Source organism: Zingiber officinale, chromosome 7B, assembly GCF_018446385.1.
Source record: "Zingiber officinale cultivar Zhangliang chromosome 7B, Zo_v1.1, whole genome shotgun sequence".
In the NCBI taxonomy this organism is placed as follows: Eukaryota; Viridiplantae; Streptophyta; class Magnoliopsida; order Zingiberales; family Zingiberaceae; genus Zingiber; species Zingiber officinale.
The window spans coordinates 103,371,367-103,388,512 of NC_055999.1; the positions used below are offsets into that span (position 1 = coordinate 103,371,367).

A 17,146-nucleotide genomic window follows, 5' to 3' on the forward strand; every position below is an offset into this window, starting at 1 on the left:
CAAAAGTTCTTCCGAAGATTCGTGAAAAAGGAAATCTCAAAGAAAGATCTGACAAACGTTTGGTGCTTCGAATGCAGGAAGAAAGGTTATTTTAAAATCGACTGTCCTACAATATTAGAAGAAGGGAGAAAGAACCAGAAAAGAAAAAGAAAAAGAAAAAGAAGAGAAGATGACCTTAAAAGCAACTTGGGACGAATCATTATCAAAATCTAAATCAGACTCAGACTAAGTTAACCTATTAGCATTAACAGCAATCAAAGAGGCATCAAGTTCAAAGTCCGAGTCAGACTACAATTCACCGTCAGACTCAAGTCAAACCACTGACTCAAACAAGTTAGTTGATGAGGTAATAGATCTCCTTTCTGAAAAATGATATACTACTATTTCATATTTGACTAAGACCCAAGCTAAATACAAGTCTAAGGTTAAGACTCAACTGAAGGAGATTAAAGACCATAAGGAAAGAATTAACTTGGACTCATTGACTCAGGTTAGTCATGTTGGAACCTTAACTCAAGTATCAAAATTTGAGAAAGAGAATTCTAATTTGAAAAATAAAGTTAGCGAGTTAAAGTCCACGTTGAGCAAGTTTGCATCTAAGTCCAAGTACTTAGAAATGATGCTTGGAACCAGACGAGCTGCATACAATAAGACCGTGTTATGACCAAAAGGAATTTAGATATCTCCACAATAACATGACATTGTCCACTTTGGACCTAAGCGCTCATGGTTTTATTTTTGAGCTCTACCTAAAAGACTTTATATCAGTGGAGATCTTTATCTTATAAACTCATGATCTTTTCATGTATTTTCAATGTGGAACTTTGATTGTTTTCTGAATAGACTGGACTTAGGTTTAGCTCAAATCAAAAATCATGTTTCCTACATTACCTTAATCAAAAGAAATATTAAAAGTAAGATTGCTTGGGTTCTCACATCATACTTGGTTAATCAAGTAGAAAAATAAATGTTATTGGGTACCTAAACAACATATACATGTGGTTACTACTAATACTTGCCATGTAAACTCAACTACTAAACTAAAGTCTATTAGAGCTCCAAATTAGGCGAAGCTAACTCTTGAGTCACTAGGATTGCCTCAAATTGTACTTATATATATATATATATATATATTTCAAAATGGACTTAGCCCTATTGTAAACTGTATGTACCTATAAATCTAGGCAACGGGTATCTAACAAACACCTAAGGAATAATTTGTTTATGTTTGAAAAACATAGAAAGACATGAGATGCTTAGGATTACAGCTTTTGATGCAAGATACTTATATCAGTGCATCGACATGAACAAAGGACTAAAAAATTTTACAATAATCAAGTTAGATAATCCTAAATGTTAACGGCTTAATTTTCATACAATTAAGTTGAAAACTTTTATTTAACTTGACCAACCAATTGACAACTTCTATCTCGGAGGTAGCTAAGCCCAAAATCAAAGTTGGACATTTTGAAAATAGTTTTAAAAATGTACTTTTTTGATAAAAGCATAAATATTTCATAAATGTAATTTTCATGTTTTCAACACTTTTCAACTACATGCTAACTTATTTTCGGAGATCTAGCATATGAACTTAAGGTAGAATTGAAAACTTAGTTAGAAATATTATTTATCCAAAAGTCAACAATCTTGACTTTTCGGTCACCTGAACAGTGTAGGCAACCGGTAATCAACCATCTCAAATTCAAACCGCATTAACCAAGGTAGGTAAAACATTGGAATACGATTGACTGTATCCTTACACGATCGCCTAAATATGAAAAGTCAAATTTATTATGATGATAAAAATTAGGTACCCAATTGCCCATGAGGCATATACAATCGCTCGCATGATCTCGAATGGATGACCTGATTAGACATATGGGGTTGATCGGGGAACCCTAAGATCAGTCAAGTAGCCTTTAAATAGGTGATTGCGAACCACCAACGAAGATTCGTTCCAAACCTATTTTCTTCCCCCAAAATCATGATTTCAAGTGTATTTCAAGCCCCGGCCCTCTTCGACCCTTGTCTCAAGCTCAATCCCTCTTCTCATTCATCATGCCTAGGTAACATGTTTTTTGATTAATCATTTCAAGTTTATTCTTTATTATGCATATTATTTCTTGCTTATTAAACTTGATTAGGCATGAGCACCACACCTATATTTCCATGCATACTAGATACTTGAGTAAAAAAAATTTTCAGTGATCATTGTGTGGGCATACTAGAGATCATAGCCTATTATAGTTTGTTCACACTTATTTACTACAACCAGGCAGTAAACCTCGATCGTTGTGTCAAGTTTTATAATAACTTGGCTAAGTTAGACGACTTTACATTTACATCTAGAGTTAGAGGTGTTGATATCATCTTTACACCTGACCTGACCTAATTCAGAACTGACTCGAGTTACATCCCTCAACCTCCACATTCTATTGTTTTTCATGTCCTAGTTTATCTTTTTCTAGACCCTTATTCTGACATCACCTTGGATCGTATTTACACTCATTTCTTTGGTGGCGAACGACTCTGATCGTCGTTAGCTCCGTCCAACTCAAAGTTGAAGATATATTCATGCATTTTCCCTATTAACATTAGAGACTTTAATATCACGTGATTATTTCACTCATTTCTTCTCTATGCACTTAAACATTCGTTGGGCATCGACTTTAACTTGCTTATCTTTAGGTTCATCATCTATCATTGCATCACTTGGAATTGATGTCTACAGAGGTAGCATCACACCATTGATAGGTTTGATCAGATACGACTTAAAAATTTTACATTAGCTAAGATGGTCCTCATAGAGAATACGTTAGTTTGGAAGGATGCGACGCATGCCCCTCAATTTCTAGCAATCGACGAGATATTGGCTGATTTTGAGGTTGATCCAGACCAAATACTAGCTCAACTATCGGCACCTCCAACACCTACACCTCCGATGACCCTAGGAGTGCGTTTGGTACAAGTTATTATATATAACCTTGGTTATGTGATTACCAGGTAATCACATAACCAAGGTTATGGGAAATAAAACATAACCAAATGTTGTTTGATTCAATGTAGGTAATATAACAAAAACTTGTTTGTTTGAAGGTTTTATGAATAACCTAATTTAATATTTTACTATATCACCCTTAGTTACACAACCAACTATACATAATAATAATAATAATAATATTATTATTATTATTATTATTATTATTATTTAAACTCAACTATATTTTATTATATTTTTACGTTTTTCTTTATTTTTATATTTTTTTTATTTTGTTTGTTTTTTGATTTTTTTAAAGTTTTTTTTACTTTTTTTATTTTTTGGGTTTTTAAAATGTTTTTATGTTTTTTTACAATTTTTTATTTTTTATGTTTTTTTTAATATTTTTTACTTTTTAAAATTTTTTTTTACGTTTTCCTATTTTTTTAAAAAAAATTTTATGTTTTTTTCTCATTTTTAATTTTTTTAAATGTTTTTTCTATTTTTAAATGCTTTTTTTAAAAAAATTTTACAATTTTTTATTTTTTATTATTTTTATGGGTTTTTATTTTTTTACATTTTTTAAAAAATTTATTTTTTTATGTTTTTCCTTTTTGTCACATTTTTCTCTTATCCAAGGATATTTTGGGTAAAAAAAATTGTTAATCCCGAAATCAAGAAAAACCTCAATTTTCCGAGGTTTTTCGATTCCTGGTTGCATGCCCCTTTTGCTGATGTGTCAAGCATGAAATATTACTCGGGAATCATCGATTACCTAAACCAAACAGAATTTTTGTTGATAATCTTGAATGAATAACTAAGATTATCAAGAATAATCCTCAACCAAACATACCCTAGAGGATTGGATGACCAAACTCAAAGATACTTTTACGCATGAGCTTCAAGATCTTAGGGCCGACATATAAGAGATGATGGACCTGATGTGTGCCCACTTCACAAGTTGGCCTCCCCCTCCTCCCTCTTACTAGATTTGATGCTAGTTCTCTGTGGATGAGCATTAGTTATTCTTGGATTTGTATATGCATGTGACTAGACTTATTTGTAACTCTACTCTTGATTATGCTTGACTTTAGTTTGACTTACGGTTTACTTTTTTTGGTTAACTTTTTACTGTGATTTATCTTATTTTCTCTTTTACGGTTGACTTATCTCTTTATAATTTATGTATCTACTTAATTTATTTAATCTTATGTTATTACACTTGATTAATTATATGCCTTGATCGACGTTTTTATTATTGTTTATTTCCAAATTAATCTATTTTGACGCATGAAAAAGGAAAAGAGAGGTAAAAACAAGGGTTAAAGTCAAGGGAAAAGGGAGAGATAAAACAAGGGTTAAAATCAAGATTTTTTCTTTTAATTTATCTTTTAACTTCTTAATTTAAACAAATCTGATATGATTAAGAGGAGCAATAATTAAGGGGAGGTACGTCTTAATTAATATATTCATGAATGACTTCATTAATTATATTTATTTCATTGCATATAAATTCTAAAACTTCTTTTTCGATTATTATTTACTAACTTTAATTTAATTTATCAAAAAAAAAAAGATTGTTGATACTAAGAGGACAATTTTTAATCTTAAATTTTGATATACGACTAAAGTTAAAATTAGATTTGTTATATAATCTAACAAGTTATGTCAAGTGTGCATGAGCAACAGAGCAGGTTATTTGGCCAATGGTGAAGTCCTAGTTAGGAACCAGACAGTAACTAAGTCCTAGTGAAGCTAAGTATCTAAAGTCATGATTGAAAGTCAGACAAGAGCTAATTCTTAGTTAAAAACTAAGAAAAAAAAGTTCTAGTTGGGAAACTAGGTTAATCAAGTCCAATTAGAGCCAGCTGGAAGTTGAAGGGTTAGCAAACAAATCTAAGTGGAGTAAACTAGAAGCCGAAGCTTGGTAGACAAAACCAAGTGGAGTAAACTGAGAGCTAAAGCCTAAAGTTTGATAGACAAGACCAAATGGAGTAAGCTACGAGCCGTAGCTCGACAAACAAGTCCAAGTGGGAATCAACTACGAGATGTAACTTGACACTTCAGTATAGATGAGTTAGTTGTAAGCTGAACATCTAGACTAGATGTAAGTACAAGTAACTTTGTATTTTCTATCATATTCATTACACATAACAATTGTAGGGAAACATTGTTTGATAGTTCCAAGTGACCAGAAGGAGTCTAGGGTGACTAACTGGTGAAAACTCTCGGTGAGGAAAATCAGAGAATCCAGTCAACCATATCAGGGTCAAGGTGACCAGAGCATACGAGCGACCAGAACAACTTCTAAGCGACTGAGAAATGATATTATCTAGCGATTTGTGCGAGTTAAAGGTGTCAATTTAGATGAGTTGGGTCGGTTTAGATCTAATTGAAACAAAGATTTTATAAAAAATTCCAACCCAAATTCGAACACAACCAAAACCCTAAACTCGAACCTGGATAACCCCAATAACCCGATTAAAAATGACTTTTTTTTTTAATTATTTTCCTATAATTTTTTATTTTTATCTCAATACTTTATCATTATCATACTAACCTTATATTGATATACATAAAAAAATATCTTAATTTTAAAAATAAAATTTCATTTAACCCTAAAAAAATCCACAAATCTTAAATGCGAAGTCAACTCAAAATCCGATTGTAACATACCCGAAAACACTCTAATTTGAATCCGAAAACCCACAACCCTAATTCAATATTTTTTAGGCCGTCTCAAATCAAGTTGTCAAGTTCATTTTTAACACCCCTAGAATAAGTCAGGTCAAGATCAGATTTATCCCTCTCTAGACGATTGAAAGACTTTTAGTCAATTGAAAAACGTGATTATCGTTATCTAACGAATAAAAATTACAACCACGTCAACCGGATTCAGATGATCAAGGATGCTCCAATTGATCGAGACTTGCCACGTCAACAATAGAAGATGATATATATATAAAGGACCTCAATCTAATTCACTCAATCTTTTATTCATTCTCGTGTCCTAGTATTCTCAAGCTTTCTGTGCTATGACACTACAAACTCACTTCAATCTTTCCCTAAAATTTCTCTACCTTTTAAAACACAAGTCATTTTATTTTAATTACTGCCGATTTATACTCTATTTGATAAACTGAGCTAATAAATTAATTTTATTATTTTAACAAAGTTATTTCATTTGGTAAAATTCATAAGGCTATACATCCCACCTCTAACGTCGAATTCAATCCTACATATATCAAATTCAAATTGCTGGCAAATATTACTTGGTGGAATTATATTTAAACTAGTAAGGTCTATTATAATCTTAATGACATGCTAACTGGAGGCACTAGGAATATATAGAACAAACAGAGGTAGAATTTCAAGTGAGGAACAGAGTTAGTAAAATTAAAATTAAGAAGTGAAGTCAAAGCAGATGGATGAAGAAGAAGATGCATAGCTTGGAAGCACAAATACATAGGTTTGCTTTTTTACCTCCTTATAAAAAGGATTAGCACTTCGAAGCGTTTGCTCTGAATGAATGACGACCAAAAACAAAAGATGGTCACGAAGAGTGATCCAAAATTTAGGGTGGAGTAGGAGGAATCAGAATTAAATCATACATGAGAGGGTGGTGGGGTTGTTCTACCGTAGTGTATCATCATGATGTGGTCGATGCCGGTGGGCGAATTCTGCACTAGCCTCACTGGCGATGGCTCCCTCGAGCTGCACCACACGTGGTCTCGAACATGCACCAACGACAAGGAAGGAAGAAGGGTTTGGCCTCGGCATGTCATCTCCACCTGCTTAAGTTAGCAATGTACATCAACCTTTCATTAAGATCGTATAAACATAAATGCATTAGTTGAATAGAGCAACGAATTGACAAGAACAATATATATTAACAACAGATCACCATGTTGTTAGCATGCCAACGTGCAAGAGTTTAGCCAATCATATGTAAAAAATTTTAAATACAAATTCTATCGAGTAATAATCACATGAAATCTAATTAGAAATGACAATTACAAAGCTATGGAACTTTTGATCTTAATTGAATTACGAATGAACTTTTCCTTAGGCCGTGTTTACATGAGTAAAATACAAAATAATGGGGCAAAAATCGGAGTTTGCGAAGCTCATGAGATCATCACTGATCAGCAGGTCGAAGTTTGTGGGAATCCATGTTGAGATCGACAGCTTCCATTTTCTATCTTTGGTGGCAGGTAAAGAGAGCATTAAATATTTAAGTTTAGGAGAATCATTTTGGCTGATCCCAAACGCACGCCGACGAAGCTGTTGGATTATTTTATCCTATCCTCTCTCACTCTCTCCTCCCCCCCTCTCTCTCTCTCCAACGACGGGTACATGATGATAATAAAATTACATGCACGTCTCCTCACGTTGTGTTTGTGTCCTTTCTGTACAAGACACCCCACGCCACGGTACACACCCTTTCCTTTGAAGCAAAACCAAGTCAACATTCTCTTTCAATTGAATAATCCTCAAAAAGCTAATTAACACGAACAATGGTGGGATCCCTCTTCATTCCATATGCAATAATAATAATAATTCTTTCATGGACGAGTAGCGAGTGAGACAAGGAAATATATAAACCATGATTGGCGGATGAGATGAAGATAATGAGGAAGTGGTCCATGGCCTGCCTTCTTTTTTCTAGGTCTGTCCATGTTTCTCCTTCCCCATGCCACTAGGTTTAATGATTCTTTTTGCAACCTCAACCTCTAGTTCCAGTCCATGCATTCCCCTTCACTCCAAGGCCTATATCATCTTTATTTGTATTGGTTGTATGGGGCCTCTCTCCCATTCATTCCCACCAATTAAGTGCACCACTTAAGCCCCTTGATGCCTCCCCTTAACGAAAGTTATAACCTTTATAGCACACTGTAGGACCTAATTAACAGATCGCATATATGTAGAATGAGGACAGCCTAGCGAAAGCATGACGAGCCACTAAGATCGGTTAATTAGTGCGGTGTGATTATATGCCATATAATAGCTAGAAGCTCATCTAAGATAGCACTGTTAGACAACTAAGATGACACTCTTCCTCCCTAATTAATTAGGGCGTGTTACATACACCATATGCATTCATATACAAAGAGAACCTTCATGCATGAACCAAGTAATTAACGACATTCAACGATTAATTAAGTTTTAACACATGCAGATGATCAATAAAATAGTAGAAAATAGTAAAAAGGAAAATACTGCTTTAGGAAGATCCTTGTGGATAATAAATTAAGCCAACCAAAGAGGGTTGATAATGAATCAATAACACAGTAAAGTTATCGTAAAGTCATGCAAATTAATTAGGACGTAATAAGACACATAATATCTACGGCTGTCTATATCTCGCAACAAACGAGATCCAATGCCATCTCAAGATCCAAAAAGCGGACAGTAAGTCTCCATCAAAAGTTTTAAACAATGAGTAGTGATGCGATTTGTTTGACAAGGAACTAATGAGTAGACTTGGTAAAAGTATACCAACAAAATATTTCAAGTTCCTCTCCAATCTATGATACTATAACTCTTTCTAGTTGTTTTTATAAAAGTTAATTTTAGTGTTGTATAATTGTTGAGCAAGCATATTTTGAACAGGAAAGCCAGAAAAAATTTATGGACACAGCAACATGGAAAATGGTTTAACAACTGAAAGTCTAGACCTGTATTGGACTTGTATATCTATTATAATGAGTCTCATGCCAACCACAACTGAGGTTGACACCATAACTTAATTTCTTTTTCCAGAATATACTATACGTACAGATATTTTATGAAACAAAATTTGAATTTAAATGAAGGAATCTATTAAGATCCGCAATAATATATGTATATTTTTTCCAGTGCCTACATACATATGGGGGAAAAAAAACTACACAAGGAAACCTACTCAGTTTGCAAAACATAATCTAGATTATCAAGCAAAGGTGCCTTCCGTGCAACTCCAACTACTCTTTAATTAGTTGGTTTCATATACATTTCCATTGCATATACCTTTCAATGAAGGTAGGTGAAACATGGCCATTAGGGTTGTCACAACAATGAATTTGAAAGGCAACGCTAACTTTGTGAATGAGATATTTGCAAGTCATATAGCTAGTTTCCAAGACTATTCCAGGCATTCCCTTTATGCTTAATAAAAGCATGGCATGCAAAGTAATTTTTCTTTCTTTTGGTACGCATCCAAAGTTTTATATATAATTATTATATACATGTGATGTTTAAGCCTCTCCGGCAGGCCAAGCCTAGCTAAATATAGAAAATATCTTTTTTCCATAATGGCTTAAATGCCTACTATAGGCAACTATCTTATTAATTCCATCAAATGCTCATTAAGCATTAAGATGGAACAAAGTAACTCTTAGGAAACCCTTTTCATAGTGACTATATGATTTGCCAAGGAGACATCTCCTTCCACCTAAAACAACGTACTAACTTGGTGGGATTCCCACATCATGTTCTAGTACCGTATTCAGATCAGAGGTTCCTTTCACTATCCCACAACCAACCATGGGAGATCATACATTCAGTAAAGAAAGGATGTTCACACAAATGAACCTGCCTCTTGAAGGTTAAATTCCCTGTAGTGATAACTGCCAAGTAAGTCTATACAATTTACCATAAGATTTGAATTCCAGAAATTCAATTTGTAGAATATACACACACTCGCGCGCACACACACAGCAACAGTTATGATTATGGGAGTGCACAGAGTTGTAAGTATCTTTACCTCAGATTCATCCTCCAAACCCAGCTTGTTCACCAAGTACTTAATCAGCAACCTAATTGTCATCCTTCCATCTCTGCAGTAATTAAGTTATGAAGAATGAGAAGCCAAAAGCTATAACAAACATCATAATATTATCACTGTTCTCTCCTCTCGAAACAATCATGTCCTCCAAATATAGCATCTAAAAGACTAAAACAACACGAAACCAGCTGAAATAGGAAATAATCATGCTGAGAGAAGTTGTAGTACTTGATCCTCAAGTAGCTTCTTGGTATCTGAGGCAAAAGGGGCACCCTCGTTCTGCAGAAATTCCAGAATGAGAAAAACGAAAAAGGAAAAAGGGAAAAAAAAAAATATTAGCTTGCAAAATGTTGTTAACGGCACGATAACAAAAAGACAAAAATGGAGCAGATGAAAACAAAGCAGAAGAACGGTTTTCTATCTGCCAATTTCTTCGTGTAACAAACTAAACCATGGGTGAAGAAAGAAGCCTAAATGTTAAAAATGCATGACCTACTGGTTTCTCAACGCCTGAAGCGTCACCCAAACGGTCGATTGCAGTCTCCTCGGCGGGCTAACCATCCTCACATCGAGCCGTGGAACCATCGCGGGGATCGGCATCGAGTGCACGAACTGCCGCGACACGAACTCAGGTGGAAGCATTAGTGCGGAACCGCCACCGATGGCGAGATTTGGATCCCCGACATTCCAAAATCGCCCCCAATAAGGCGGCGGCTCGCGACGATGGTGGCGTACCCCTATCCACGGCACCATCTCCACCGCCATTTCCGCCGACGGTGCCTCGCGGAAGCCGATGGCGCGGTTGACTGGCCACGCCGAGGTGAAAGTTGTGAACGGGACCGATGAGGAGGAGGCGGAGGAGGAAGAAGGAAGATGGGGAAGTGGAGGCGCGAGAGCCAATCGAAGCCAATCGGCGGCGGCTTCACCGTCATCTTCTCGACGGCCGTCCTTCGGAGCAGGGGAGGGCTCGTCATCTTCGGCCATGGAGCAGGGGTTAGGTTTCAATGGGCCTCCCAGGTCATGGAAATGGGGGCGGCCGCGGCGCAACAGGAGCCCAGCAGATCCGAAGCGGTGCCGGCGGAGGAGGTCGAGATCGGGGATCATGGCGTCGTGGAGCATACCATGATCGCCGACGTCACTCTGGATCCGACAGCTCAAGATGCGGATAAAGGTCAAAAAAGCAGAGGAGACGGCGAAGGCGAGGAAGAAGAAGAAGAAGAAGAAGAAGAGAGAGAAACGATGGATTAATTTAGAGCAGTTCTCCTCGGCTTCGAGATCCTTCTCTTTCCCTGGAACTCCTTTTTCTTGGAACTTGGAGAGCTTGCGAAGACGAAAACGAAGACGATGATGAGAGTGTGAAAGAGGGAGACGCAGCAGCAGAGCATCGTCCAATCGTTGTGGAAGAAAGAACGGGAGCCAGGAAAGCGATATATTTATATGCACACGTATACCCCTCTGCAATTATTACATCTATTAATATAGGGCCTCATGTGGACGACACCAAAACTTAAAGGGTGAAAGTCAAAATAAATTACTTTATTTATTTACAAATATAATAGTTTTTAATCAAAAATTACTTTAATAATTAAAATTATTTTAATATTAATGGTTTCAATGAAGTTAGAACAATTTTAATTAAGTGGAAAAATATTTTAATATAACTACATTTCAAGTATTTTTTTTTTACTTTGTAATAATTTTAGTCAAAGTTATTAGCAAAATAATATTTGCATGAAAAAAATAAAATAAGATATTGTTATTTCGATATGTTAAAAAACTAGGATGCACCTTTTTTTAAACAATATCAAAAATAAAAAACTTTTATATTTACCTTAAGGGGTAAACGAGTTAATTTACTCGTGAGTTATTCAAGTCTTAATTTAAAATAAAAATTGTTCGAGTTCGTTTGATTAAGTTAATTTCATGAGCTTGAATTTGATTTTAAGTTCAAAAATATTATCGAATCGAGCTCAAGTTTAATAGTATTTTGTTCGTGAGCTCATGAACATATTCGTTTAACGACGTGTCCAGCATAACATATTTTATTTATTTATTTTAAGATTTAATTTTTCTACCCTGGAGCCTCTAAAGATTTTATTATTATTTTTCATAATTTTTATTTTATGATATTTAGGATAATTTTAATATATTTAGTATTTATAGGTCTTAGTTTATTATATCAGCATTTTATTCTATTAATTTTAATTTTTTTTTCTAATATATATATATATAGCTGTATTATTAACAAAATTTCTTAGTAAAGTAGATGATTTTTTCTTTATTTTAGATGTTCTCTCTTCTGTATTTTCTACCTCAATACCAATCAAAATTATTTTAACTTAATTAAAACTATTCTACTATTATTTAATAATTTTGATTAATTTTAAAAAATATTTTTAGTCAAAATTCTTTTGTGATAATATAAATAATAAGGGCTTAAAATAGTAAATTCAAGATGGCGTTTTGGATGGAATTTGATTTGATGTTGGGGGTTTTAGTGCAAAACTATCAGTTTACGTGGGAGGTGATGGGATGGTGGGCCCGGTGGGGAAATGCATGTCTCGAAATGATTACGCGAGGGAGGGAGGTAGGAGTACGAGCGAGCCCATTCCTTTTTGTATTTTTTACGCGCGGACACAGCACGAGTTACGAGGCCGAGATGGACGGCCGATCACCATGAGGAGATCGGTGGGGCCCGCGGATCGCACCGAATCCTTGCCGCTGAGTTCCGCTCCGTTCGTACCATCTCACTTCATTTTCGCCCCCTTCTCTTTCTTTGGAAGGTATATATATACGATAATCGTGTCCGCATACATCATTGAAAAGGTATAAGAAATATGTTTTGAATTTATAAAAGATATAAAATAACTTGAATATCCTCGACATTTGGTTGGCTCATCAAAATAAAGAAATTGACATGTTAACAAGTCGGTTTACATAGTTCCCAATCTTTGGACTGCGGTCCAGCGGTTAGACCCTCGCTCTCTAAATAATTAATCAAGTATTTAAGATTTGAATGGTAGATATGATCATGATAAATTTAAGAAAGCTGATTATTTAAATGAGTATTAGGCCGTCGCTCTTTATAAGGATTTTTTAATTTATTCATAATGAATAAAAAATTTCTATCAAACTATCTTTTGGAATAGTTGTTTTGAAAAATTAAATACCATGATCATTAGAAAAAAAAAACTTTGATTATTACTTTTGGGATGATGCAATGATAAGATATTCAAGTACTTTTCTAAATATTTATAATTTGAATTCTAATTACTATATATTATTGGGTATTTTTCTCTAATATAAAATAAAAAATCTAGGACATTAATTATTGGGTGAGAAACTGTTTGTACATTTAAATTTGTCTAGTGACTAATTTATGAGGTCAGATCGTCCATCTTTACTAATTGGGCCAAAGGTCCAAATACCTTAGGACACATAAGAGTTAGGGTTAAATAATTTCTTTCGCTTTTTTTTGATAATTTACGATGAATGTCTTGAAGCAAAGACTCATCAATGATAATAATTGGATTTTACTTAATATCCATCTCCTTGAGGTGACTAATTCAAAGGTCTACTCTCCTCACTCATCGATGCACCATGTATTTCCCCTTTTCGAAGGTAGAGAAGTCTCGTACAAACTTGAATACAATGAATGCAACAAGAAATGCAAACTAGATTACACAAGAAATCGAAAGTGACTACAATAATGAACCTTGCTTTGCTTACTTGGAATGACTTCTTGATGCTTGAAAAGTGCAACAACACTTTTCTTCCAAACTCTTAAGAACTAGTGTGAATGATTGTTGCGAGTCGTGCCTTTAAACCTTCGCGAAAACCCTTTTCTAGGATTCACTCGATGCCTCCAATTGATTTAACTTTTCCCTAATCGATTATCAAGTTAGCTGACCATTCAAACACTATAGAATGACTCTTTTAAACCCTTAATTGATTGGTAAACCATTCCAATCGATTTAAAAGTGTTTAATCGATTCCCTAAGCTTCTATTCTTCGCGGGAAAGACACTAATCGATTAGCCAATCAATTCTCCAACCTTCTGTGCTTCGTGAAAATATGTTCCTAATTGATTAAGCAACCATCTTAATCGATTAATATATGCGTAATTGATTATCCCAGTCGATTATGCACCTCTTATGCTCTTGCGACAAATGCCCCCCAATGGATTAAACCAATTAATTAGGGAAGGCTTAATCTATTAGGCCAATCGATTCCTAGCCTTATTTTCACGTGAAAAACAACTCCCAATCGATTTATTGAGCTTAATCGATTGTTCTAATCAATTGGATTTGCCCTAATCGATTAGCTAATCAATTCCCAAACCTAACACTCAGAATTCAAGTTTAGAGTTCCCTTGTCCAACATCCGATCAACCATGACTTGTTGGGACTTTCCGTTGCCTAGCATTCAGTCAACCTTGACCTGTTAAGACTTCTTCACTAAGTGTCAATCAACTCTTTGTTAGGGTCGAAATATGCTAGAGGGGGGGGGGGGGGGGAATAGCTCGTCGCGCTTGATTGCTTGCTTCTTTGATGATGATATGCAGCGGAATGAACTTGAAGCAAACTTACAACGCTAACACAAAGGATTTACTTGGTATCTACCTCAAGAAGAGGTGACTAATCTAAAGATCCACACACGATACACTCTCTACTAATAAAAACACTCCTTCTTGGTCGCAGCCGGAGGCGGAGAAGGCTCATACAAACTCACACAACAATACACCCACAAGAAGAAAATACAAAAGATACAAATGTAAATTTTTTCTTCTTGTTTACTTGTTGCTTATTGTTGCCTCTTGAACCTTAGAAGTGTAACTACACTTGTCTCCAAGAGCCTTCAAGAATTGGCTGTGAAAGTGTGGAGATGCTAGTAAATCGTCGCTGAGATCGCACTGTAGTCGCTGGGGAGAACGCTCGCCAACGGCTATAACCTGCGCAACAGTCGAATCCCAATCGATTGAATGAATCTCAATCGATTGGGGAGGCTTTGAATCAATCGGTCGATCGATTCAGAGCACCTCTGTGCTCTTTCGAGAAAATTCAGAATCGATTGACCAATCGATTCCTTCTGCCTCGTGTTCTCGCGAGAAAAAATTGAGTGCAATCGATCGACTAATCGATTAGCAGCTTTCAATTGATCGATTCAGAAGCTTTCTATTCACTCAAAAACTCTCCCAATTGATTGACCAATTGATTGGGAAAGTTTTGATCGATTACCCAATCAATTAAGACAGTTTTTGCACTAAATCATGTCAACCAATCGATTGACTGATCGATTGACCCCTCAATCAATTGGCCAATTGATTGGCATAGAAAAATGTGTAGAGCTTGAAACGAGCTTCATTTTGCATCTGAGATCACCTCATTCCGATATCCGAGTTAAAAGTTATGACCTTCGGAAGTTTACTACGTCCGAACTTCCTAGTTTCATGCCAACTCTCTATTGGACTTACGACCGCTAAGTGTTCGGTCAACTTTTGACCCATCTGGACTTTCTCTTTGCCAACTTCTTGTTGGACTTCTGATCACCAAGTGCGGTCCTCCTTGACCCACTTAGATTTACCGTCTCATGCCAAGTGTTCGATCCTCCATGACCCACTTGGACTTCCTTCCACCAGATGTCCGATCACCCTTGACCCATCTAGATTTTCTTGTGCCAAGTATTCAGTCAATTCTTTGACCTACTTGGACTTCTCAATCCAGGTGTCCGGTCAACCATGACCCACCTGGATTTCCACGTGCCTGGCCTCACTCACAAAGTCTTTCCATCTGCCTATATTCACTCACTAGGACTTCCCATCTACATGGCTTCACTCACCAGGACTTTCACTAACTTCACTCACTAGGGTTTTCACCTGGCTTCACTCACCAGGATTTTTCCACTGCCCGGCTTCACTTATCGAGACTTTCACCAGCCTGGCTTCACTCACCAGGACTTTCACCTATCTTCACTCACTAGGATTTTCCAACTGCCTAGCTTCACTCACTAGGTCTTTCACCAGGCTTCACTCACCAGGATTTCCCAACTGCCTGGCTTCATTCATCAGAACTTTCAACTGCCTAACCTCCAGTTAGGAATTTCTCAGTCAAGTATTCAGTCAACCCTTTGACCTACTTGACTCTTCTTCACATCTAATTAGTCAACCTTGAACAGAGGGAATTGTACCAACAATCTCCCCAAACGGACGATTGCATCTACAATCTCCATGTATTGTCAAACATTGAAACCCAAACATCAAGACTCAAGTTTGAGTCAACTCAAGTTTCGTCAACCAGGTCAATCTTGACCTAGGGATATTGCACCAATAATCTCCCCTTTTTTGATATTTGACAATACCTTTAAGTTAGGCTAATCCCATAGCCACAACTTCCTTTCATGACTAATTTAAACCCTACATTCTCCCCCATATTGGCACACATCAGAAACTCTCCCCCTGAAGAGTTACCCAATGTTGTTCACAACTTCATTTGTTGTGTACAATACCATAATGAAGGTCTCATACCCTTCATTATCTGCAATGCTCATCCTTGAGCATTAACCTCTTCACAAACACAATGAAGGCCCCATACTCTTCATTGTATCTAATGCTTATCCTTGAGCATTTACGCTAAAGAAGGTTAACCACCTTCCAATGTGTATGAAAAATAATTTTCATGTCCTTAAAGAGTAACTCCCCCTAAAGACATGCTCGTAACTTCTGTCATTGCACAAACAATGACTTGAAATCCCTAAATCTTGAGGAAACCCAAATTTAGAGGTTTTGAGGTTCAAAAATTCAATATTAAAACCAAACCTCACCTAAACTTCAACTTAGTCTTCTTAACCAATCTATTCTTGTTTTCATTATGAAAACTTTCCCTAAATGTATACAAAAGTGTTTCAAGGGGTTAGGAATGGTTACCTAAACTAAAAATTATTTAAAATGCTGAAATCTGACTTTCCCAGCCAAAATCAACATTTTCAATCGATTGGAGTTGGATCTCAACCGATTGAAACCATTCCAATCGATCGCCTGATCGATTCCGTGAGCTCTGTTCATGGAAATTACCCTTGAATTGATCGACTGATCAATCCAGCTTGGGTCAATCGATCGGTTGATCGATTCCACGATGTTCTGGTCGCGAAAAATGCATTCTCAATCGATCGGCTGGTCGATTGGATTTTTGATTTCCTGAAATCCAATTTCAGCAAAATTTCAAATTTCCCTAAAAATTCTACAAAATTCTAAAAATTATGAAAACTCAAAACCCGCCCGAGCATAAAGGCATTTAGCCTTATATAATATTCTCAGCATATCACCAGCCGACCTAGGCTGAGCGAGCGCCCCCATGCTCATGTATGCTCGACTGGGCAAAGCCCGCCCGAGCATAAAGACATTTAGC

At 36.0% G+C, this 17,146-nt stretch overlaps 1 protein-coding gene across 1 annotated transcript in view; it reads right to left on the minus strand.

Moving 5' to 3' along the window:
• Positions 1 to 6,402: 6,402 nt before the first annotated feature.
• Positions 6,403 to 17,146, minus strand: part of LOC122004632 — a 34,504-nt gene continuing 23,760 nt past the window's right edge. The window contains exons 3-6 of the mRNA XM_042559487.1: positions 10,240 to 11,198; positions 9,972 to 10,022; positions 9,723 to 9,795; positions 6,403 to 6,768 (exon numbers count right to left, since the gene is read on the minus strand). Coding sequence (XP_042415421.1) covers positions 6,583 to 6,768; positions 9,723 to 9,795; positions 9,972 to 10,022; positions 10,240 to 11,198 — 1,269 coding nt within the window. The 3' untranslated portion in view covers positions 6,403 to 6,582. The remainder of the gene's footprint in view (positions 6,769 to 9,722; positions 9,796 to 9,971; positions 10,023 to 10,239; positions 11,199 to 17,146) is intronic.